Here is a 24,625-nt window from a genome sequence, read left to right as displayed (position 1 = left end):
TCTCCAAGCTGTATGCAAACTGGATTTTAAATATTTTCTACTCTGACAAAGAATGAAAAATCTACAGCAGAAAGAAAATGAATTAACTAAATAAATCCAAGTAAAGAAATGAATTAAAGACATGCCATAGGAAAAAATGCAAGATGTTTATTTGAAGATGTCAGAAATGAAAGAATACCTGCTTTGGATTATAGGTGAACATAAATACAGCAAAATGCAGAAATATTGTGAGTAGACACTCAGGAAATGAGTCCTGGCTGGTTAAAGCTGAAGGCAAATTCCCAATTATAAGTGAATAGCTCTTACAGTAGAGTTGAGTATATGAAGCACACTCTCCACCACCGTTTAGTCACTGTGCATGAGACAGGGAAAACAGAGGTTACACAGAAGAACAGACACAGGAGAGTGAGGTGAACATAAGTGCAAAGATGGTGAGGTTTCAAATGATTTTGATGACCTGCTCTCATTCTTATCATAGGACTTGTAACATGTTGTATACATTTGAAAGCCAGAAAGAGGGAATATTTATAACACTGAGGGAAAAAAAAAAAGAGATAAAAGTAGTGGATGGACTTGCATTTAGAGAAATGAAGAGAGAGGGTTATTTTTCCCATTTTCTAACTTCATACATCAGCATTTTAGACAAAAAAGGCAAAAGATTCATAAAAGTAGTGGGCTAATATAAGAATCTGTATGTTAGATGACATCCAAATAGTCTGCTGGTTTCCACAAGCTCAAAATGCACCCATGTACACAGACGCTTTGTATTGACCTGTACTTTAGCACTTGAAATCTCACATTTGAATGATATCCTTTTTTTTTTTTTTTTTTTTGAGATAGAGTCCTGCTCTGTCGCCCAGGCCAGCGTGCAGGAACGCTATCTCAGCTCACTGCAACCTCTGCCTCCCAGGTTCAAGCGATTCTCCTGCCTCAGCCTCCCAAGTAGCTAGGATTACAGGCATGCAACCACCATGCCCAGTTAATTTTTGTATTTTTAGTAGAGATGGGGTTTCAACCATTGTTCAGGCTGGTCTCCAACTCCTGACCTCAAGTGATCTGCCCACCTCGGCCTCCCAAAGTGCTGGGATTACAGGCGTGGGCCACTGGGCCCGGCCGGTTCATCCTTTGCTTCTCTCTTCCTTTTTCCACCTCTCTGCCCTGCCATTCCCTCGCTCTTTCCCTCCCCTCCTCCTTTCTTTTCTTCCTTCTCAGACTATTCATGGCCCAACCTAATACACTGACCTTTTACTTGGGTCAGTCTGATTTGCTTCCTTTTGGGAAAAACACTGTTTTATTTCCCCCCCCCCCCCGAAGGGGTCTCTCTCTGTTGCCCAGGCTGGAGTGCAGTGGCACAATCTCGGCTCACTGCAATCTCCACCTCCCGGGTTCAAACGATTCTTCTGCCTCAGCCTCCCGAGTAGCTGGGACTACAGTCATGTGCCACCATACCTGCCTGATTTTTGTATTTTTAGTAGAGATGGTGTTTCGCCATGTTGGCCAGGCTGCTCTCAAACTCCTGACCTCAAGTGATCTGCCCGACTCAGCCTCCCAAAGTGCTGGGATTACAGGCATGAGCCACTGCACCCGGCCGCACATCCACTATTGTCCTCTGCTTACTCTCTTCCTTTCACCCCCACACCAACTACACAGGAGTTAACCATTTTTCCCTCTTTGCTTAAGGAAACGGAGAAAACTCAAGTTACACCTGGCCATTTGATGGCTCCTTAGCTCTCAAGTCCACCTAGCATCCCTACCCTGGGTCATTCTTATTTTATGTGATGCCTTTAGAGTGTTCCATTTAAACTACACTGAGACTTGTAAAGACCCACAGCATCTACCAAGGACATCAAGTATGGGAGCTTAATTCAGTCAGGATCCATTCCATTTGAAGGATGTAGAGCATTGATAACTCTTCCTGTTGCTTTAAGATTTCTTGTAATATGTTCTGTCAACTCAGCCTACTTCTATAACTGTTTAACTGGCAAATACATTCCATTAAAAAGGAAGGTGGGGGAGGGTTGTAATATGTTCATTTCATAAACAGTGGGGAAGTCTAGAGCTGATGTTCTGTTCTGTAGCTTGCCTGGGGAAATAAAGGAAACCAAAGGAAGAACAGGCAGTGACAGCTGGGAGGGGTCAGGGGATACTGGAATGTTCGAGAAGAGGAAGAGTGGTGGGTAAGATTTTTGGCTTAAGACTAAAGAGTATTCCCAGTTAACATTAGTTCCTTCGATTTTCATAATACTTATGTATGATGGGTAGAACAAGTAACAGCATTTTCATTAGGCCAATGAGAAAAATGAAGCCCAAGATGTTAAGTGACAGGCTTTGAGCTCTGACACCAAGTAACTAAATCAAAAGCAGAATTCACATCTTCTGATTCTCACTTTATTCTGCCAGATTAGTAATGAAGTTTTAAGTTGTAATATCTGTAGGAGCCTGGGAAGATTCCATCACTAATCATTCTTATTGTGGCGTTTAAGATGCATGGTGACTTGGCTACTCTAGATTTCTGGCCTGAACTCTCCAGCTATGGCCCACCTCCTTAATTAGCTCCAGTTGTACTCAATTAGTTCTGTTCTCTCATCTGTCCAGCTGTCCCTCACTTTTCAGCTCTCAGCTTCTTCTGAAAAGCCATCTCTCACACCTCTAAGGTGGTGAATATGACCCTCATTTGTGCTCTGTCGTGCCTTGTTCTTTCTCCTATTCTAGCACTGGACAGTAGTGGCTTGTTTTTTCTGCTCCTATTCCCATCTGAAATGCCTTAAGGATGGTGACTTTTTATTTGCCATTACATCTCCAGTGCTTAGCACAGCTTTCAGCCTATATTAAGGTACCCAAATATTTGATCAATAAAGAAAGCCAATATCAGATGGCATAATCATTTTAAAAGTTCACTTTTATATTTTAGATTACAGCCAAGTCTTTTATTTGCAACCTAAATTTGATTTTGCACATTACGCCAACAAATACTAACCCAGACACTTAGCACCTTCATGGGCTTGTATACCGAGGCTCCTGGCATGGTAGTGCTTGTTATATAATAGGTCCTCAATACATAATTTTTAGATGAATTATTAAAAGATTAATATTCCTATTTTCTAAGTCATTTAGACCATTTTTTTTTGCATGTAAATATGGTGACATAGGACAGAATATAGGAAGGGCCATACGGGAAGAGCTTTTGGTAGCTTTTCTTCGATGAGCTGAAAAACATGATTGCAAGGAGGAAATACAAAGGTTTGTTGTTGTGGAGAGCAAGGATCCTCCCACCCAGGCCACAGACCTGTACCGGTTCATGGCCTGTTAGGAACCGGGCCACACAGCAGGAGGTGAGTGGTAAGTGAGCAAGCATTACCACCTGAGCTCCACCTCCCGTAAGATCAGTCTTGGCATTAGATTCTCATAGGAGTGCAAACTCTATTGTGAACCGTGCGTAAGAGGGATCTAGGTCACGTGATTCTTATGAGACTCTAATGCCTGATTTGAGGTAGAACTGTTTCTTCCTGAAACCATCTCCCCCACACCACACCCCACATCTGTGGAAAAACTGTCTCCCATGAGCACTGGTCCCTGGTGCCAAAAAAAAAAAAAAAAAAAAAAAAAAAAAAAAAAAAAAGGCTGGGGACTGCTGGTGCACAGAATCCTGACTTAGTAGACCCATGGGATCACTGACCAAAAAGAGACCGCAGATTCTGATCTGGCCTATAGAAATCAAAGACGGCTTGGTAATCTTGGTCAGGAGAATATGCAACCTACGGATTCATTCTTTCACATAATGAGTGAATATTTTCCATAATGTTACCAGATTCACAAGTATTCATAAAGATCTCAAAATGCTTTAAAAACAGGATATTACTGGTGGTAAGACCAGAGGTCATGTTTATAGGAAAAAATAAGAGTTTGAAACAGGATCTTAGTTATTCTGATCTCTAGCTCAGTGTTCTCTCTTCTGCTATTTTCCTTTTCACCAGCCTCTCCAAATGGAGCACCCTCTTTCACACGTATTTAAGTGCCCACTGTCAATGCAATAAAGTATAATAGCTTAGCGTTCAGGCCCTGAATCTAAGCAGTTTTGGTTTGAAACCTAGCCCTATCACGTAGTAGCTACATGAACGTAGGTAATTAACTTGCTGTGTTGCAAAATGTACAATGGAGTTGACAAAAATAGAATTTATCTCACTGGGTTGTGAAATTTAAGTGAGTTATTACATATGAAGTGTCTGGAAAATAGTAAGAGCTCAATAAATGTTAGCTCTGGTCATTATTATGTGCGCTAGGTTAGGTGTTGTGATTGCAAAGAGGGAAAGTTAAAGTTGTGTTTTCTGTGCTTGTCATTGGCTTCTCTTTACTGTATAATCCAATCCATTCTTTACTTTCCTCCGCTTTGCTCTGCAAAAGGGCCAGACTCCTAAAAGCCATATTTTCCAGGCTCTTTTGCCAATTGGCTTCCTGCTAGGTTTGGTCACAAAAGGTTCATATACGATAGTGAGGTTAGGAGGCCAAGAGTCTCTCTCTACATGGGTAATGTTAAAGAAAACCAGAACCAGACAGTAAAGTAGTAAAAACAGACTTTGTTCAGGAACTACTGCAATGAGGAAGATAGACCTCAGTATAACCGGATTCACTTCTGAATATAGCATGGACAAGTAGGGATTCATAGCCAAGGGGCAGGTTGGGAGTCAGTGGGTGGAAAATGACTAAGAAAACGTTAGGAATAAAAGGATACAGGTTAGACATCTAACAAGATTCTTGCTGAAGGCAGGCTAGAATAGTCAGATAACAAGTAAGAAGGATGAAGAATTTGGTCAGATAAAGGGAGATATCGGGGTGGGGGATTCTTTCCAAGCTGACTAGCAAGATTCTTGCTACAATAGGGTGATGCATTTACAGAAAGATAAATGTCAAGGTGGAGACCTAGAGGACACAGACTAAGTAACTAAATGTTAGTCAAAAACAGAATCTTTGTTAGTAGCACCACCAGCAGAAGTTGTCTCTCTGTCATTTCCTGTCTTCAAACAGAGCCTCTCTCCATGCTCACAGATTCTACTTGGAAGCTTTGGTTTTCAGGCTTCCTACCAGCTTTCCGTATGTAGGGAGCGAGGCCAATATAGGCTACAATAGAACAAGACGAAAGGACATATTCCTGATAATGGATATTACTAAGTACCGGATTCAACTGTGCCTGAAGATTATATATGACTAGATTATTAAATATACAAAAGCCTATAAAAATACTCCCTTTTGCTTAAACTTCTTTCATTTGCCACTGTATAAGTCCTAATATAATGTCTACTAATCCCTGAGGAGAGTTTGAATTAATATCACAATATAAAGCAATTTGTATTTTCATTGGATACTTGTCTCTGAAAGCCATATTACTAATATTTATTGTCCTGCTAGGATTAAGAGTATGAAGATGAGCAAGATAAATATGGTGCTTCTCTTTGATAGCACAATAATAATTATTTTCAACAATGTTAAGTTTTACTATACTTATTCTAAAATGTTTTCTCTGAACATCTCAGCATCTTCTCTTAGTTGATGTCTTAAAACTAAAGGACATCTCATCCATTTTAATACAAAGACATAAACTAAAATGCAAAGTGAAATCTTTGGGAGGAAAGTTTATTTTTGATAAAGTAAATCCCAAGCCTCCAGTTGTTCTTTAGGAAACCTTCCCAAGGCAGAATTTTTTAGTGCCATAAAATTAACTGTCACTATTGCAGGACAATTGTTTATCCTGTTGTTTGCTTTCTTGGCTCTCTTGTTCTCCACTTGCTTATGATGATGCAATTTGTCTTCTGATAATGGATGAGCCTCCTCTCCCTTTCAATCACTACCATAGGCCCCTAAAACTTGCTCAAGAAATGTCCAAAGTTCGTTTGCTTTGGGGATTTTTAATCTTTCATGGTTGGTGACAGTAAATTTATAATCATAATGCAAGTGTGTGGGTGCCTGTGTCGTGAACATGTGTGCATGATTTGTCCTTGAAGTACATGCAGTGGCCTTTTAGTGTTATAATATATGGTCAGTGTAGTTGCTATGGAAACAACCAAAATTTCCTGACTTTTGAGGGCAGGGAGATGCAGCAGTGCCAACTGTGATCAGAGGAGAGATATTGATGATAAAATCTAAGACTTAAAAAAGTAAGGGATTTTTCTACTTTAGTGTTCAGGTCAGAGCAGTCTGCTCTTTCCCTGTATCTCTCAAGAATACCCATCGGAACCAGGCTGAAGGCATACTAATATTTTTTTTTCTTATTATTCTAGAGACAGGGTCCCACTGTGTTGCGTAGGCTGGTGAGCTGTGGTGTGCTCACAGCTCACTGCAGCCTCGACCTCATGGGGGCTCAAGTGGTCTTCCCACTTCAGGCATACGCCACAACCACAGGCACATGCCAACCATGCCCAACTAATTTTTATGTTTGTAGAGATGGGGTCTATGTTTCCCAGGCTTGTATCAAACTGCTGGCCTCAGATGATCCTCTTGCCTCAGCTCTCCAAAGCATTGGGATTACAGGTGTGAGCCACAGTGCCCAGCCTTATCAGTTTTATACCCAGTTTATTGTGGATACCGGATGAGGGGCATATTGCAATTCTTGGTTACATTTGGTATATAATTTCTCTGTAGTATAAAATCATATTTTTGTAATAGAATATATTTAGATCCAGACTAGTATCTACACAAGACAATGTTGCTTAAATTAAGTCAGCAAACTTATGCTTTCATTTGAAATGTGATATCTTGAGATTTCCTTTTCATTCAGCTAATTAGCACAAGCTGATTAGTCAAATGAAGCACATTTAATACATTCTCTGACCAGAAGGAAACATTTTCTAGGACCCCCATGTCTACTGAGAAGCTTTTTTGTATCTTCCTGTACAGCACTAGTAGTTTTGCATTGTTAAAGTTTGGAAAATTCACCAAATGAGAAGCTCATGCAACTGTGTTTATTCTATTCATACCACATGTCAGGGCATTGAGAGTGGAATCATTGTCTTGATAGCTTAATGAGAGTGCTCTGTGCCCAGCACAGTGTTAAGCTGCATGGATATAACAATGGATAGGAAATGATTCCTGCTCCCAATAACCTGCTTGACCACACAAGGAGAGAATATAGGTAGTGACTGCTCATTACATGCGGAAAGCACAGGACCAAGGCCAACAAATGCAGCCAAATACCAGTTATTCCTTTGAGCCCAATGAGATGGGCAGATGAAGCTGAAGGGGAAGAAAAAGTTGAGATGGGACCTGATAGCAGGGCAGACCTGGGAAAGAAGGCAGGCTATGTTTAGTGTCAGTAAACTTCACAGCTTATAAATAGACTGCATATATTCTTTTGAAAGTGTCAAGTATCATAATAAAATAGAGAGATTCAAGCAAATGGTATAAGACAAGACATAGATGAGACATGATGTAGTGGTTCAAGGACATTGAGTACATTGGTTCCACTGAGGAGCATAAGGATCTAAAATATTTTGGGGGAGTTGTCAGGGCTGTAAATGATCGATTAGGAAATCTTGGCTTTTGTAGACACTAGATGACATTGAAGACAACATGGCTTCAACTTTAATGATTTGAGGTCGAGGCAAAGGCCCTATAATCGTGATGAATAGTAAATTATCACCCATTTCTTAATGATAACAAGTCAGTAAATGCAAATGGAATTTGGTTGCAAATAAGACCAGCATGAGACAAACACAAAAGGCCCTGTGGGATTATGGCTGATGTTCTGTGGTAGTGAAAACTTATTGGCTCTTGTTTACCTCTTCCATAGCTCTTTCACTGGGTTTTTATCCCTGAGTTATGTTGGGTCTAGCCTTTTCAAATGAATATGAAGGAGAAGGTCTTAAAACCTAGGTTTTTTTGCTTATGAAATTGTATAACATATGTAAATATGTCAGTTTTTTTTTTCTGGCCAATGGAGAGCACTTTGAGTTATAGAGAGTTTTATTCACACTGAAAAGCTGGGCCACTTTGATGTCATAGTTATAATGACATGGTCTTCTCAGCTTCTCAATACTCAGTAAAATTGTGAAGATGGATTTTAGCATTGTCAACTCTGAAGTTTTGTTTGGTAACACCGTGGGTCATGTATATCTGAAAGTCAATGTACACTGATTGTGTCTGATGTAAGGCAGTCATAAAGTGAGATGTACACTTGGCACAGGTAGAATATACACATTGTGTGTGTACATGTGTTTGCTTCAAAATCAAGTTATATTCTAAAGTTTAACAGTCTTGTAATCTTTTCTTTTTCGAAGGATCTTCTTAAAAAATGCTACTCTGCCAAGGCATCTTACCTCTTCCAGCAGGATAAATTCTATGATGTGAGCTATGACACAGGAGACAAGTCTATCCAATGTAGCAGAAGACCAGATGCATTCAAGTTCTGGATGACCTGGAAGGCCCTGGGTACATTAGGCCTTGAAGAAAGAGTTAATCGTGCTCTTGCTTTATCTAGGTACTAGCTTCTCTCTCTCTCTCTCTCTCTCTCTCTGTGTGTGTGTGTGTGTGTGTGTGTGTCCATCTGTGTCTGTAATAGGAAGACCTAAGGAAAGTAATACTTGAAATGTGTTGCAAGTACATGTTTTCATTTGTGCATTCTTTATTTCATCCAATACACATTTTCTCAGTACCTACTAAGTGTTAGGAATTATGAACAGAGCAGTCCTACCACCTCCCTCCAAGATCCCTAGCCTACTGAGATACACAAATGACCCTCATTTTTGGCAAGGTGAGGTATAGAGTCCAAGACCAATCAGGAGGGCTCTCTAATGTGTTCTTGAGGAACACTGGCAGAGGCTCCTTGGAGGAAGTGACTTTCAACTGAGATCTAATGAAGAGAAGGTGGTATCGTTTGACTCTGTGTCCCCACCCAAATCTCATCTTGAATTGTATTCCCGTAATTCCCAGGTGTTGTGGGAGAGACCTGGTGGGAAATAATTTGAATTATGTGGGCTATTTTCCCCATACTGCACTGATAGTGAATAAGTCTCACAAGATCTGATGGTTTTACCACGGGTTTCTACTTTTGCATTCTTCCTCGTTTTCTCTTGCTGCCACCATGGAAGAAGTGCCTTTTGGCTTCCGCCATGAATTGAGGCCTCCCCAGCCATGTGGAACTGTAAGTCCAATTAAACCTTTTTCTTCCCAGTCTTGGGTATGTATTTATCAGCAGCATGAAAACAGACTAATATGGTAAATTAGTACCAGTAGAATGGGGTGCTGCTGAAAAGATACCCAAAAATGTGGAAGCGACTTTGGAACTGGGTAACAGGCAGAGGTTGAAATAGTTTGAAGGGCTCAGAAGAAGATAGGAAAATTCTGAACTTCCTAGAGACTTGTTGAATGGCTTTGACAAAAATGCTGATAAGTGATATGAACAATAAGGTCCAGGCCGAGGTAGTCTCAGATGGAGATGAGGAACTTGTTGGGAACTGGAGCAAAGTTGACTCTTGTTACGTTTTAGCAAACGGACTGGCGGCATTTTGCCCCTGTCCTAGAGATTTGTGGAACTTTGAACTTGAGAGAGATGATTTATGGTATCTGATGGAAGAAATTTTTAAGCAGCAAAGCAATCAAGAGGTGACTTGGGGGCTATTAAAAGCATTCCGTTTTAAAAGGGAAACAGCATAAAAGTTCAGAAAATTTTCAGCCTGACGATGCAGTAGAAAAAACCCATTTTTTGATGGGAAATTCAAGCTAGCTGCAGAAATTTGCATAAGTAACAAGGAGCTGAATGATAATCCTCAAGACAATAGGGAAAATGTCTCCAAGGGCTTGTCATAGGTCTTCATGGCAGTCCCTCCCATCACAGACCCAGAAGCCTAGGAGGAATAAATGATTTCATGGGCTTGGGGATATACAGGGTCCCCAAGCTGTGTGCAACCTACAGACTTGGTGCCCTGCATCCCAGCTGCTCCAGCCATTGCTAAAAGGGGCCAAGGTGCAGCTCAGCCCATGGTTTCAGAGGGTGCAAGCCCAAAACCTTAGCAGCTTCCATGTGGTGTTGAGCATGTGGGCACACAAGTCAAGAATTGGGGTTTGGGAACCTCCACCTAAATTTCAGAAGAGGTATGGAAACCCCTGCATGCCCAGATAAATGTTTGCTGCAGGGGAGGGGGCCCTCATGGAGACCCTCTGCTAGGGCAGTGTGGAAGGGAAATGTGGGGTCAGAGCCCCCACACAGAGTCCCTACTGGGGCACTGCCTAGTGGAGCTGTGAGACAAAGGCCACCATCTTCCAGACCCCAGAATGGTAGATCCACTGACAGCTTACACTGTGTGCCAGCATGTGAAAGCAGCCACGATGGGGGCTATACCCTGCAAAGCCACAGGGGTGGAGCTGCCAAAGGCTATGGGAACCCACCTCTTGCATCAGCGTGACCCAGATATGAGACATGGAGTCAAAGGAGATCATTTTGGAACTTTAGAATTTGACTGCCCTGCTGGAATTCAGACTTGCATGGGTCCTGTAACCCCTTTGTTTTGACCAATTTCTCCCATTTGGAATGGCTGTATTTACCCAATATCTGTATCCCCCATTGTATCTAGGAAGTTACTAGCCTGCTTTTGACCTTACAGGTTCGTAGGCAGAAGAGACTTGCCTTGTCTCAGATGAAACCTTGGACTGTGGACTTTTGGGTTAATGCTAGAATGAGTTAAGACTTTAGGGGACTGTTGGGAAGGTGTGGGATTGGTTTTGAAATGTGAGCACATGAGATTTGGAGGGGCAAGGGGCAGAATGACATAGTTTGGCTCTGTGTCCTCACCCAAATCTCATCTTGAATTCTACTCCCATAATTCCCAGATGTTGTGGGCGGGACCCAGTGGGAGATAATTTGAATCATGGGGGTGGTTTCCCCCATACTGCTGTCGTGGTAGTGCATAAGTCTCACAAGCTCTGATGGTTTTATCAGGGGTTTCTGCTTTTGCGTTTCTTTTTCTCTTGCCACTTCCACGTAAGAAGTGCCTTTTGCCTCCCACCATGATTCTGAGGCCTCCCCCAGCCTCAGGGAACTGTGGAACTATAAGTTCAATTAAACCTTTTTCTTCCCAGTCTCGGGTATGTCTTTATCAGCAGCGTGAAAACAGACTAAAACAGAAGGGGAGAAGAATGACCCAAGTGGAAGGAGCAGCAGGCCCAAGTCTCTGGATGTGAGGTGACACAAAAGTCTGGATGTGACATTAAGGACCTGAAAAGCAAATGATCTGTGAGTTGTGGTGGCAGCTTAAGTCTCGAAGGGAAAGGCAGTGTGGAAGCACCATGTTTACTTGCCTTGTAGTAAACATTAGAAATAAAACTGTTGTCACACTTTCAAGAACATTAGAAAAGCTCGAGATATAGGTGCCAGACATTGCTACTTGAATAGGACTGAACTGCTAAACTTAGATCAGTGGTGGACAGGCCATAGCCACATTTAGTTTTAAATGTGTTTTGTTGAGCTTATACTGTTCATGGTTAACTTTCATGGTGTTAAACATTCAAACATTTAAATATTTGAAATGCTTTTAAAAAAATAAATTTATAAAAAACCTGGATTTTTTGCTTTTCTCAAAGCTTAGAATGCTCTCAATCCCACATGGTAACAACTAGCTGAACATGATGATGCCTGACTCTGGAGAAACACAGTCCCTATCATTTCTTACAGTTTAAAAAACAAAAACAAACAAAAACAAAACAAACAAACAAAAAAAACCCAAAAAACAAATCTAGTCTAATAGCATAGAGATACAGACAACCTGGATTCAAGACCTAAATCCTGTGTGACTGGGGCAAGTTTCTTAGTCTCTCTGCACCTCAGTTTTGTCCCAGGAAAGTGATAATAGCACGTATCTCAGTTACTGTAAAGATTAAAGGAATTGATACATGTAGAACACTTAGATCAATGCCTGGGATGTCCTACATGCTATTTAAGTTTTAGTTATTATTTACTTAACTGCTTGGAAAATCATGTAGGACCTTCTTAGAGATTTATAGCAATTTCTTTTTTCTATACTGGGAGTAGTGTGGGTATTCTGAGCAACGAGCTGTCTGAATGTGTTAAAACAACAATTGTTTTCCCCCTAGAGGTCTAAATGTTGGCTAGCATGACTTTATATCATATCACAGTAGCTGGGGTGTTTGAGTCTACTCGCCACGTCTTTCATATTCCTTGATCAGCATACTAGCCAGCACATTCTTGAGATGGCCATGACAGAAGGCCAAGAAGGCAAACCAATTATGTAAGCCCACTTTAAACTCCTGATTGTATTATATCTGTAGCTGATTGCGTTATAATACTGCTTTGGTCAAAGAAAATCATATGGCTAAACCCAATGTGAGGAGGTGGGAAGTGCCCTCTGCCTTTTAGCAGGAAGAATTGCAAAGTTACATAGCAAAGGGCTTGGATATAAGGACAGGTAAACACACGGCTTTGGCATTTTCAGAAGACTTTTAGAAGTCAGTAATTCTGGTGATTATCGGTATGAAGTAGTTTGAAAAACCTGTGAATATTATATGAGGACTCTCGGTAGTAAGCGATGGAAACATTAGCTCAAGGTATTATAAACAAAGGTAATTTAAGGCTTTTAAGACTAGTGTAGTGATGACTTTCAGAAGGCTTGGTCTAGGTGCTTCAACAGTATCAGCAGTCCTCAGTCTCTCTGCATCTTTCAGTTCTGCTTTCCTTCAGGTTGGGTTTATTCCTATGGAGGAAGATGGATGCAAAGAGTGTCAGATCTATATTCTTTCGGGTTCAAGTTTAAGATCAAAAAGATAAAGTACTCCTCTCTCAACAATCCTGAGGAAAGTTTAATTATTTGAGAGTGAAGTAAATATCCATCTCTGAATCAGTCATGGTTTCCAGGGCAATGTGATGCTCTCAGTAGTAATGATGATTCACCTGCTCTCTCTCGGCACTGGGGAGTGTGTCAATTCCTCTTATAGAATGTGTACTGATCCTAGATGAAGGTACCTTTGTTAGAGATAGGGTTGAAGTGCTTGTATTAGAAGTGGGGAGATAACCCAGTGGTGAAAAAACAAGACAGTCTACGGTCTACCATAAATTATTTATAGCTGCTCACTAAATTAGAAGTCCCGGAAGCTCTGTTCCCTTTTTGTGGATTTTCTTGCACTATTTAAATGGGGTAGAATCTCTGCATTATTTTGTCTAAGCTTTGAAATAATTCAATGGGAGGTGTCTTGAAATAAGGTTATAAATATTTTATGATTGTATTTATTATAAAGTTAACATTCATCTCAGGGTGGAATTTAGTTTAGTCTAAGAATACTTTCTAATTTCTGCAGAGAAATATCACAGGAGGATAAATGTTAACATTTCAATTCAATTCAACAAACACTTATTGTTTGTAAATGTTTGTCAAGTTGAATTGAATTAACATTTTAGTGAGCATTGCTGCAGACTGTGACCTATGTTTAAGTATTTGAAAAATAATCCCTCCTCTTTCCTGCTGTTACTCATAGTAGTTTTTTTGCCTTAACTTTCCACACTCTTGATATCCAACAGTCTATTCCTGGGGTGGGCAAAAGTCTACCTCCAATGCCAAGGAAAAGGGCAGAGTACTTTGAGGCATGTAATTTGGTATGAATGTGAAATTATAAAACTTGGAAAGAGTTTCTCTAGAATTAAGATTTATAGTAAATTAGCAACAGAAGGGCTTTATTTTCATGATTTATCTCTTTTCAAATTACTGATTCATTTGTAGTTCTGCTTTTTAGGAAAGATAGAATATTTTTCTCAATTCTGGGGTCTATTCTGTTTGCTTAAGCCTATATGCAGTGGTATGGCAGTAAATTTTCTTTCAGAAGTTAAAGAAAGCCCCAGTTTGTAGTGTCTGCCAATTTTCACGGTGTAAATATTTCTGTCATAGCAAATTGCAAGCTACCAATGGTTGTAGTTGAGGAAATTCCTGAATATTTAACAGTGGACTCTCAACCACTACAAAGTAGCTCTAGAACACCACTGGTTCTGTGAATCATAATCTTAACTCTTCCAGCTATAATCGTAACTCTTTCAGTCTTCTAACCATGTGCATAATGTGAATTAGCATAATCTGTTCAAACCACCGACAGGGTCAAGATATTTCCCATGAAGCCCACTGATGCCTGGCAACTTGCTTCAGAGTTTACCAAATCAAAAGCATTTCACCCATGGTTGGAAGGCTCCACCTGGAATAATTCTAAGTCACAGTAACATTGTTTTGTTTCCAAGAAGCGTAACTTCTTTCAGTAGATAACTCCAGCAAAGTAAAGCTACACGTGATGATTGTTTTGGTATTTGAGGAGCACGTTATTGGCAGGCTCTTATAGCTAAAATATCCACTTCCCTAGGCCCTAGGGTCAGGTCTCTAAAATACTGGAAAAGCTGTGCAACTCTTTTCCTTTGATAATGATACAGGAAGAATTACACTAATTCCATAGAAATAATGTTTCCATATTCCTGAATCTAAATGGAGCTTAACTTTGAAGTTTTTATATTGACTAAGATTTAAGGATGAGATTTTGATAGACCAATGATCACTGCACCGATCAGATAGCCCTCTTCATCTTCCCCTGGGAAAGTAAGAGCAGACACTTTCAGGAGGACAATGATTCCAATTTTATGGGTTGTCAAATTTAGCAAGGAAAAATTTAGTGCCTAGGAGACCTCTAAGGCTTTTCCTAATTTCCATTTTACCCTGTCAACCCAGTTGAAGAGAGAACATTTCTCCCAGAAAATATTAATTACTAAAATGTTTTTTTCTTCTTTGGTTTGAAAATCAGTGACACTGAGAGCCTAAAGCAACATGTGATTACTGGGCATAATTGAAACCCAGGGGGCTCAGGTTTAAAACTACCACTATGGCACAAAGCCAGTGACTGTACATTTCTGATATCTGCCTAGGAAAGTAAAAAATGTTTTACTATACAAGGTTACCTGTTGCTGAGGGCACCTTCTAGGCCTTTGTTATGGCATTCAGGTTAAATGGATATCCACTAAGGGATTTTTCAAGCAGGCTAGAAGAGTCATGTCTAAGTCTTTTCAACAACAACAAACATCTCAGGAACTCCCACTCTGCTACTTTGTTTGGTCTCCAGAGTATCATTTATCTATTCCCTTGACACACAATCTCTGCAATCTCTCAAATGGAAATCATTTCATAGACTTGCATGGATACCGAGGGGTGTATTGTTATCAGTATGGAAAAGGTGAGCAGTTACACAATGGTGCTTTTGTGCCAGTGTATTTCTCTAGGTGATGGGAGGTACAGAGTCTGGAAGACTAGGGAACAGTCTTTGTTTTCATTTTATCTTTATATTGGTGATCTTTTTAAAAGTTACAATTACAGTAGAATAGAGCACGTGGGTGTCTGTGATGAATTCCACAAGTCATGTGACATGTGCTGATATATGCAGAGCATACGGAAAGCAGATGGAAAAATCTCAGGAGTTCTGGGAGGCTCAAAGCATCAGAAGAGATTTCAAATGAGAAGATGAGACTAGGAGAGAAACTTGGTCCAAAATGGTTCAGGGAGGCGCTAAGCGGCTGCTGAAGTAAGAAAGGGACTGGAGAGGCTATTTTCAGAGAGGAAAGAATGTCTTGCAAAAGGACAAGAGAAATAAAAACAAAGGGGGAGATTTATATAACCAATCAGAACTGAGATTCTTTGTAAGGAAGAAAAATTGTTTTGCAGCAAGTTTATCATTAATGCATATGCCAAGATCAAGCCAGAATATTAATATGTTATTACCCCACAGTAGGATTGGTGAAAACTCAATATGTATTTTTTTCTCTCTTTTATGCCAAGGTTAGTGGAAGGGACAAAGAGTTTTATGAAGTTATTACTGCTTTTCGAGTCCACTTACTTGAATGCCTTTTGATAGTAGTTTATGGTTTCTGCATTATGTCCCCAAACTGAACGTACTTTTTTTCCGGCTTGCACCATGTAAGATTAGTTTATTAAATGTATTTTGTCTTTAGGCTGTTTTCATATATTGAAAAAAAAAAAGTTACGAGGAATAAATCATCCCTAGAAACAGAGGCAGAGGTGACTTAAAACATTTTGGCTTTCCTCCCAACAACACATTTCATTTAAGCATTTATTTAAGAAGAGGATAGGGTACTTTATAGTAGAAACACTTATAAACCAGCATTAGTGAAAGTATGCTGTGGCCAGTAGACTTCCAAGAGATCTTAACAGATGATCCCTCAAAAAATAGTTCCATGGTTAAATGTGTCTGGGAGATGCTAACTACTATATTATTCCTCTCCTAGAAATTCGAAGTACTGCTCATTAGGATATTTAAAACTTTGAGAGGGCCTGTAATATAGAAGCATTTTTTAACTTTAATCAATATGCAGACACTGTTGATTTGCTCACCAAGGACCATTCTCTCTTGCCTGTAGAACCTTGATTTTGTTCACGTAGCACAATGTTCAAGCTGGGCACATTGGTTTAGTCAGCCATCTTCCCCATTAGTTTAGGGGAGGGTATGTGGCTCAGTCAACAAGATACTGTGAAGACTTCTGGGGAAAATATTCTTACCTAAATAGAACTTAAAGTGCTTTTGCTATAGCCCCCTCTGCTCTTTAGACACTGCTGTATAAGGATGGGACATATGGAGCTGTAGCAGCTGTCTTGTGAACATGAGAGGAAACCTCCCTAACACAGAGCATGGCTAGCTGAAATTAAATAACTGGTTCCTGATATTATTGAACAATCCAACCAGCTTGACAAATGGCCTTATGAATTAAGGCAAGTATAGTTTCCTGTTGGAGAAGATCTTGCTCTGTCACCTAGGCTAGAGCGCAGTGGTACAATTATGGTTCACTGCAACCTCCACCTCCCAGGCTCAAGTGATCCTCCTTCCTACCTCAGCCTCCTGAGTAGCTGGGACCACGGATGTACACTTCTACACCCGGCTAATTTTTGTATTCTTTGTAGAGATGGGGTTTCACCTTGTTGCCCAGGCTGGTCTTGAACTCCTGGACTCAAACAATCTGCCCACCTCAGCCTCCCAAAGTGCTAGGATTATAGGCATAAGCCACCATGCCTGGCCAAGTGTACTTCTAAGCGTAGACAAAAATCAATCTAATTGATATGCCTAGCAATGTTCAAACTTATTCGATAGTGGGACTTTTTATGTGGAAAACCTATTAAGATGGTATACCACGGAGCACAGTCTGAGAACTCTGGTGTAAGACCTTTGTTATCATAGTAATAGCTGCATCCCCTCTTGCCTCAAAATCACCTCTACTTTCAACTCAGCTGGAGTGTTACACTGGGTGTACCAGTCCGTTCTCATGCTGCTAATAAAGACATACCTGAGACTGGGCAATTTATAAAGAAAAAGAGGTTCAATGGGCTCACAGTTCCACGTGGCTGGGGAGGCCTCACAATCATGGCAGAAGGTAAAAGGGGAGCAAAGGCACATCTTACATGGCAGCAGGTAAGAGCATCTGCAGGGGAACTGCCCTTTATTAAACCATCAGATCCTGTGAGACTTATTCACTGTCATTAAAACAGCATGAGAAAACCCACCCCCCGCCCCCATGATTCAATTACCTCCTACCAGGTCCCTCCCATGACCCATGGGGATTATGGGAGCTACAATTCAAGATGACATTTGGGTGAGGACACAGCCAAACCATATCACTGGGCTTTACAGGCTCTGAGAGTGACTGCGATAGGAACATTACCCCAACACAAAGCCCAGATCTACATGGTTAGCAAAAAGAGTTTTAACAGAAATAATTCAGCTCTGTTTTAGGATGCCTTTCCTCTAGGAGCACATTTAGCCAGTTTGACAAGCATTTTAAAATGATACTATGGTTAATACATGCAAGTTTTGTTTTGCCATAACTTGTAAGGGAAGGATTTTACCAATTTTTTTGTACATCTTTACATGCATCAGGAAGTGGAGGCAGGCTCAGGAAGACTTAGGAATTTGCCTAGACTCACAAAGTTATTTAGCTGCACAATTAGAATCTTCTAAAGTTATTCCCAAGATTTCTGGAGAAAGCTTTCTTCATAGGCTCAGTTCAGGATGAAATCATAACATAAGCTTTTGAGTTAACAGATTGCCAGTACATTTGTGCCTGAAAAGGTGAGAAAAAGGATGGTTCACAAAGCTTTCCTCCTATAGGTAGGAAGTATATTCATCTATTTGTTTTATATTTTTAAGTTCTTTATCAAAAACTATATAAGTAACCACATGTATGAAACTTTGAAAGGAGATATAAAAAGGGAATGGAAAACCCCCCACACCCCCATTGCTTCTTTCCCCCTCCCTCAGGTAAACTAATAATTTATGATGTATCCTTCCATACTTTGTATATACATGTGGATAGAGATTTTTTTTTTAAAAAGTGTAAAAATTGAATCAAATCATCCCCATTTCTCAGAACCTCACTTTTATCTTTTACTAATTTATCATGATCATCCTGTGCTTTAAGTGGATATAATTCATTCATTTTAATAGCTGCATATTACATTATGTTGCTATAGTCCACATTTTAATTCCCTACTTATGAATATTAATCTTGTTTCTAGTTATTTTGTATGGAATATACCTATATACCCACAGTACAGAGATTTAGATAGTACATATAAATATATGTGCACATATATGCTGTTATATCTATCTTTGATATTGATAACTTTTTTCTTTGTAGACCAGCATTTCAAAACTGGTTTGCTTGATAAGATATGAGTATTATTTAAAAGGTTTGTAGCACCTTTCTATCATATTCTTACCACCACTGGAAGTTGTCACTCTAAAATTTGTTTCTGGTATCATTGGGAAACATGGTTAATACAGGAATACTTCATTTTGTGTGCTTAACCTTATTTTCCAGATATTGTGTTTTGGGGGTTTTGCTGTTTTTACAAATTGAGGGCTTGTGGTAATCCTGCATGGAGCAAGTCTATCAGTGCCATTTTCCCAACAGCATGTGCTCACTTCATGTCTGTGTTATGTTTTGGTAATTCTCATAATAAAAATGTTTGAGTCATCAGTTCTGTTTGATGTTACTGTTGTAATTGTTCTGGGGCTCCATAGAATGCACCCATAGAAGCTGGAAAACTTAATAAATATTGAGTGTGTTCTGACTGCTGTCCAACTGGCCATTCCCATCTCTCTCCTCTTCAGGCTTTCCAATTTCCTGAGACACAGCAATATCAAAATTAGGCCAACTAATAACTCTACAATGGCCTCTGAGTGTTCAAATGAAAGGAAGAGTCACATGTCTGTCACTTCAAATAATCTAGAAATGGTTAAGCTTAGTGAGGATGGCATGCCAAAAGCCAAGACAGACAAAGTTAGGCCTCTTTTGCCAAATAGCCAAGTTATGAATGCAAAGGAAAAGTTCTTGAAGGAAGTTAGAGGTTCTACTTTAGTGAATGCATGAATAATAAGAAAGCGAAACAAACTTATTGCTGCTATGAAGGTTGTAGAGTTCTGGATAGATCAAAGCAGGTATGACATTGCCTTAAGCCAAAGCCCAATTCAGAGCAAGACCCTAACTTTCTCCAGTTCTATCAAGGCTGAGAGAGGTGTGGAAGATGAATAAGGAAAGTTGGAAGCTAGCAGAGGTTGGTTCATGAGGTTCGAGTACAGAAGCTGTCTCATAACATAAAAGTGCAAGGTGAAGCAGCAAATGCTGATGGAGAAACTGAGCAAGTTATGCTGAAGATCTAGCTAAGATCATTGAAGAATGTGGCTACATTAAACAGGTTTTCAATGTAGGCAAATCAGTCTTATATTGGAAGAAGCTGCCACCTGTGAGTTTCATGACCAGAGGGAAGTCAATGCCTGTCTTCAAAGCTTCAAAGACAGGCTGAATCTATTGTTAGGAGCTAATGCAGCTGGTGACTTTAGGTTGAAGTCAATGCTCATTTAGCATTCTGAAAATTCTAAGACTCTTCAGATTTATGCTAAACTTACTCTGCCTGTACTCTAAGTGGAACAAAGCCTGTGACAGCACATCTCTTTATAGCATGGTTTACTGAATATTTGAAGCCCACTGTTGAGACTTGAGACTTACTGCTCAGAAAAGATTCTTTTCAAAATATTACTGCTCATTGACAACGCACCTAGTAACTCAAGAGCTCTGATGGAGATGTACAAGGAGATTAATATTGTTTCCATGCTTGCTAACACAACATTCATTTTACAGCTCATCGATCAAGGAGTAATTTAGACTTTCAAGTCTTATTTAAGAAATGTATTTTGTAAGGCTATAGCTGTGATATCAGTGATTCCTCTGATGGATCTGGGCAAAGTGAATTGAAAATTTTACGGGTTTACCCTTTTATACACCACTGAAAACACTGATGACTCATAGGAGGAGCTCAAAATACTAATAATGGGGAATTAGAAGAAGTTAATTCCAACTCTCATGGTTGACTTTTAGGGGTATAAGACTTCAGGGAAGGAAGTCACTGAAGATGTGGTGAAAACAGCAAGAGAAATAGAATTAGAAATGAAGCCCAAAGATGTGACTGAATTGCTGCAGTCTCATGATAAAACTTGAATGGATGAGGAGCCTCTTCCTATGGATGAGCAAAGAAAGTGGTTTCATGAGAAGAAATCTACTCAGTGAGCATGTTGTGAATATTGTTGAAAGGATAACAAAGGATATAGAATATTACATAAACTTAGTTGGCAAAGCAGCAGCAAGGTTTGAAAGGATTGACTTTAATTTTGAAAGAAGTTCTGTTGTGGGTAAGATGCTTTCAAACAGCATTGCCTACTACAGAGAAATCTTTTGTGAAAGAAGAGTCAGGCAATGTGGTAAACTTCATTGTTGCCTTATTATAAGAAATTGTCCCAGCCACCCCGACCTTCAGCCTTTTGATCAGTCAGCAACCAACATCAAGGCAAGACCCTCCAGCAGCATAAAGATTACAACTCACTGAAGTCTCAAATAATCCTTAGCACATTTTAGCAATAAGGTATTTTTAATCATGGCATGTGCATTGTGTTTTAGACATAATGCCATTGTACACTCAGATTACAGTATACTGTAAATGCAACCTTTATATACACTGAGGAACTTTCCTGCAGCATTCACTTTATTGTAGTGTTCTGGAACCAAACCTACAATACCCCCCGAGGGATGCCTATATTGTTTTAATTTGCACTTCTTTGATTATTACTGGTTTTGAATAACTTTTCTGGTATCTGTTGAGCAATGGAATTGCTTTTTATGAAAGCTAGCCAGTGTGATAGAAGGTTTAAAAACTTTATAGCTACATGTCTTCTGAAAAAGTGTTCAGAGAATGGCATATGTAGAACATCCGGTACTTTGTGAGCATGTGTGCCCATGTGTATGCTCACATTATCGCTCAAGGATTCCCATATTACTAGTTAATATTGACAATTTTTAATACAATTGCATATAGATAATATCTTTGAAATATACAATCAATATTTAACTTAAAAAGCTGTATAAATTTGCAAAAAGGAACATCTTAAAAACTAGTGTATTCCATATTCACATTATAGAATGGCCTTCCTAAAATGATGTAATAATCCCTTTCCAGTTTTTATAGTCTGCATTTATGTTTATTATTTTTTTAAAAACCATTTCAAATTGGAGAAGATTGTATTAGTCCAGTTTTACAGGTAAGAGACTTGAGGCCCAAGAGGAGCATGGTTGTGTCTTTAAATATTAGTTGAATATTTATGATTTAGTGACATGATCATAACTTACTGGAATCTAGTTTTCAAAGGCATTCCTGATGTTCGGTGTGATTTTTTGCTATTATATATAAAAATCACAATAAATGCTCTGACAAACACATTTCTGTCAGCGTCTCTATTATTTCCTTAGGTTTGAGTCCTAGATTTGAAGTACTGGGTCAAGTGTTGTGAATATTTCAAAGGCTCGTGAATCACTAGTTCACAAGGCCAACCATTTCAGACTTCTCTTTTGGTATAGACAAAAGCCAAGCCTAGAAGAAAGGAGTCAATGTTATTATATAGAGCACCATGTTCTCAATGTTGTTTTAGTCTTTTCTCACTCATATTCCATATTTCATCTATGCCCTTTACTTGGGTGTGATAATTCTTTCCCCCAACATTCAAAATGACTTTATAGATATTGCATCAATGGCTACAGCCCACTTTTTTCCCCTATTAATTTTTTTCTTGTTTTTTAAGTTTTGGGGTACATGTGCAGGATACCTAGGTAAATATGTACCATGGTTTGCTGCACTTAACCCACCACCTAGGTATTAAGCCCCACATGCATTAGCTCTTTTCCCTAATACTCTCCCCTCATCCTCCCCTGACAGGCCCTAGTGTGTGTTGCTCCCCTCCCTGTGTCCATGTGTTCTCACTGTTCAGCTCCCACTTATAAGCAAGAACATGCAGTGTTTGGTTTTCTGTTTCTGTGTTAGTTTGCTGAGGATAATCAGCCTACTTTTAACATGATACTGATTATCAGTCCTCTCTGTGCTGGACTTAGAAAAGATTATGTTGATCTTTCTTGATTTTAAGTGAACTTACAAGCAGGATTAGACACCAAAAAAAAAAACAAAAACAAAAAACTCTTTCCTCCAAGCCAGCTATTTAATATAAGTACCTATGGTTAAATCCCCCATTTACAGTATGAATCTAAGACCCACATGTTCAGAGATATATATCCAGCCTGCTTTATCTGGCTTTTCACACCAGGGTTAAAGCCTGATGCTAACATGTGAGATAGATATCATCATCAAAAAGATGCATCCTTTTACTGAGGCCAAGGAAATTACAGTAGGTCTGGAGTATTTATCTATCCATAGCTCTGCCTGTTCCCTGACCTTTATCTGTATCTTTCTTATCTCCAAGCCCTGTCTGAATCAGTTTTGTCATATCAGTCATGTTCATGACACTTTTACATTGCAGATTATAAATATTATTGTGACTTTTAATTTTAGGTACCTAGTAGATGAAATCAAGAAAAGAGAAGGATTCAAGTTACTGATGGAAGTAAGTGATTGCATAATTGTGCTTGTGATTTTGTCAGTTAACAGTGATGAAGGTGGTAATTTTCTTATCTGTTATATATTTCATTGGTTTTTGTGTTGCAGAGTTAAAAACAAGTCATTAGCTTAATTCATAGTCTATTATGTTAATTTACTCTATTAGTGAGTACTTTTCCTTTGTTGGATTCACAGAATATACTTGCCTTTAAGTATTGAAAATTAAAATGCTCAATAATAATTACCAAGGATAATATTGAATAAATTATGACCTCTATCTTGGTATATAAATTGCATGATTGTACTGCAAATATTCATCTGTGATGTAGTGGTGCCTGCATGCGAAAAATCAATTAAGTGAATGTACAGTACTGCATACAGTTTTCTCTTTTTATAAAATAATGAGAGCATATTAGCTTTGGAGCAATGGGAAAATAAGTCATTTTGCTGATGTTGGATTGTTTGCTATGTGTAAGAAATGAGGTGGTTACAAATGTAGAGAATATTTTTCTCTAAAACATGTTTAGAAAATATAAATAATGTGTAATTCTGGTTTTTAAGAAATATAAATTGCAAACTTCTTAGATTTTGTTATAGTATATGTATTATAGCAGTTTTTAACCTAATGTAAAAATAACCTAGAGATTCCAGTCTTGGAACCTGTGCTATACATAAGAAATGTAGCTGGCTAGGCACGGTGGCTCACGCCTGTAATTCCAGCACTTTGAGAGGCCAAGGCAGGCATCACGAGGTCAGGAGTTTGAGACCAGCCTAACATGGCGAAACCCTGTCTCTACTAAAAATACAAAAATTAGTCGAGCGTGGTGGCTCATGCTTGTAATCCCAGCTACTCGGGAGGCTGAGGCAGGAGAATTGCTTAAACCTGGGAGGCGGTGGTTGCGGTGAGGTGAGCTGATATCGCGCCATTGCACTCCAGCCTGGGCAACAAGAGTGAAACACTGTCTCGGGGGGAAAAAGAAAGAAAGTAAAAAGAAAAAAGAAATCTAGCTTTTTTTGGTATTTATTCAGTAAGATGCATTGAACAATTACTATGTGTCATGCATGGTTCTAGGCACAGGAGTTAGAAACAGAAAAGGTCCCCCGATTTCACGTTTACATTCAAGTGGAAACTGAAAGGCACTAATTAAGCAAATTAACAGGGAAATCAGGTAGTCTTAAAACAATAAAACATGTTCATGAGATAATCTAGTATACAAATAATTAGACAGGTTATAGATATAGTACTGTACTGGGGGGAAAAGTGTAGAACGCTGAAATGGGGATGGCTTATTTGGTTTGAGTAAGCTGGGTAGGGGATTTTAAGGTTATCTTTGAGCTGAGACCTGAATAAAGATAAACAGCAAGCCATGCGGATGTTTGCGGGACAGATACTCTGGCAGAACTGGTAAACAACTGCAAGGCTTAAAGCTGAAGAGAGTTCTGTCTTTGAGCAGCCAAAAAAAGTTGTATTGAATGAAGGGGAGTGTGCAGCAGGTGATGGAATTGCAGAGGTGGGCAGAGACCCGAGCAGGTGGTGGTCAGGTAGGTCAAGGTGAGGCCTTTAGCCTGTATCCCAAATGTAGTCACTGGAGATGTTTTAAGAAGACAGGAGTCTGACTTGCATTTTAAGAGATTATTCTTGATGTCATGAGAAGAGAGGAATGTTG

The 24,625-nt window shown here is 39.4% G+C and overlaps 1 protein-coding gene across 2 annotated transcripts in view; it reads left to right on the top strand.

The window, feature by feature from the left end:
* GADL1 (glutamate decarboxylase like 1) overlaps positions 1 to 24,625 on the top strand; it is a 190,180-nt gene that overhangs the window by 85,381 nt on the left and 80,174 nt on the right. For both annotated transcript variants that reach the window (XM_009445070.5, XM_009445069.5), the window contains exons 12-13: positions 8,268 to 8,467; positions 22,914 to 22,965. In XM_009445070.5, the coding sequence (XP_009443345.1) occupies positions 8,268 to 8,467; positions 22,914 to 22,965 (252 nt within the window). The remainder of the gene's footprint in view (positions 1 to 8,267; positions 8,468 to 22,913; positions 22,966 to 24,625) is intronic.

The sequence above is a fragment of the Pan troglodytes genome, chromosome 2, assembly GCF_028858775.2.
Source record: "Pan troglodytes isolate AG18354 chromosome 2, NHGRI_mPanTro3-v2.0_pri, whole genome shotgun sequence".
Lineage (NCBI taxonomy): Eukaryota > Metazoa > Chordata > Mammalia > Primates > Hominidae > Pan > Pan troglodytes.
This window is presented reverse-complemented; position numbering and strand designations above follow the sequence as displayed.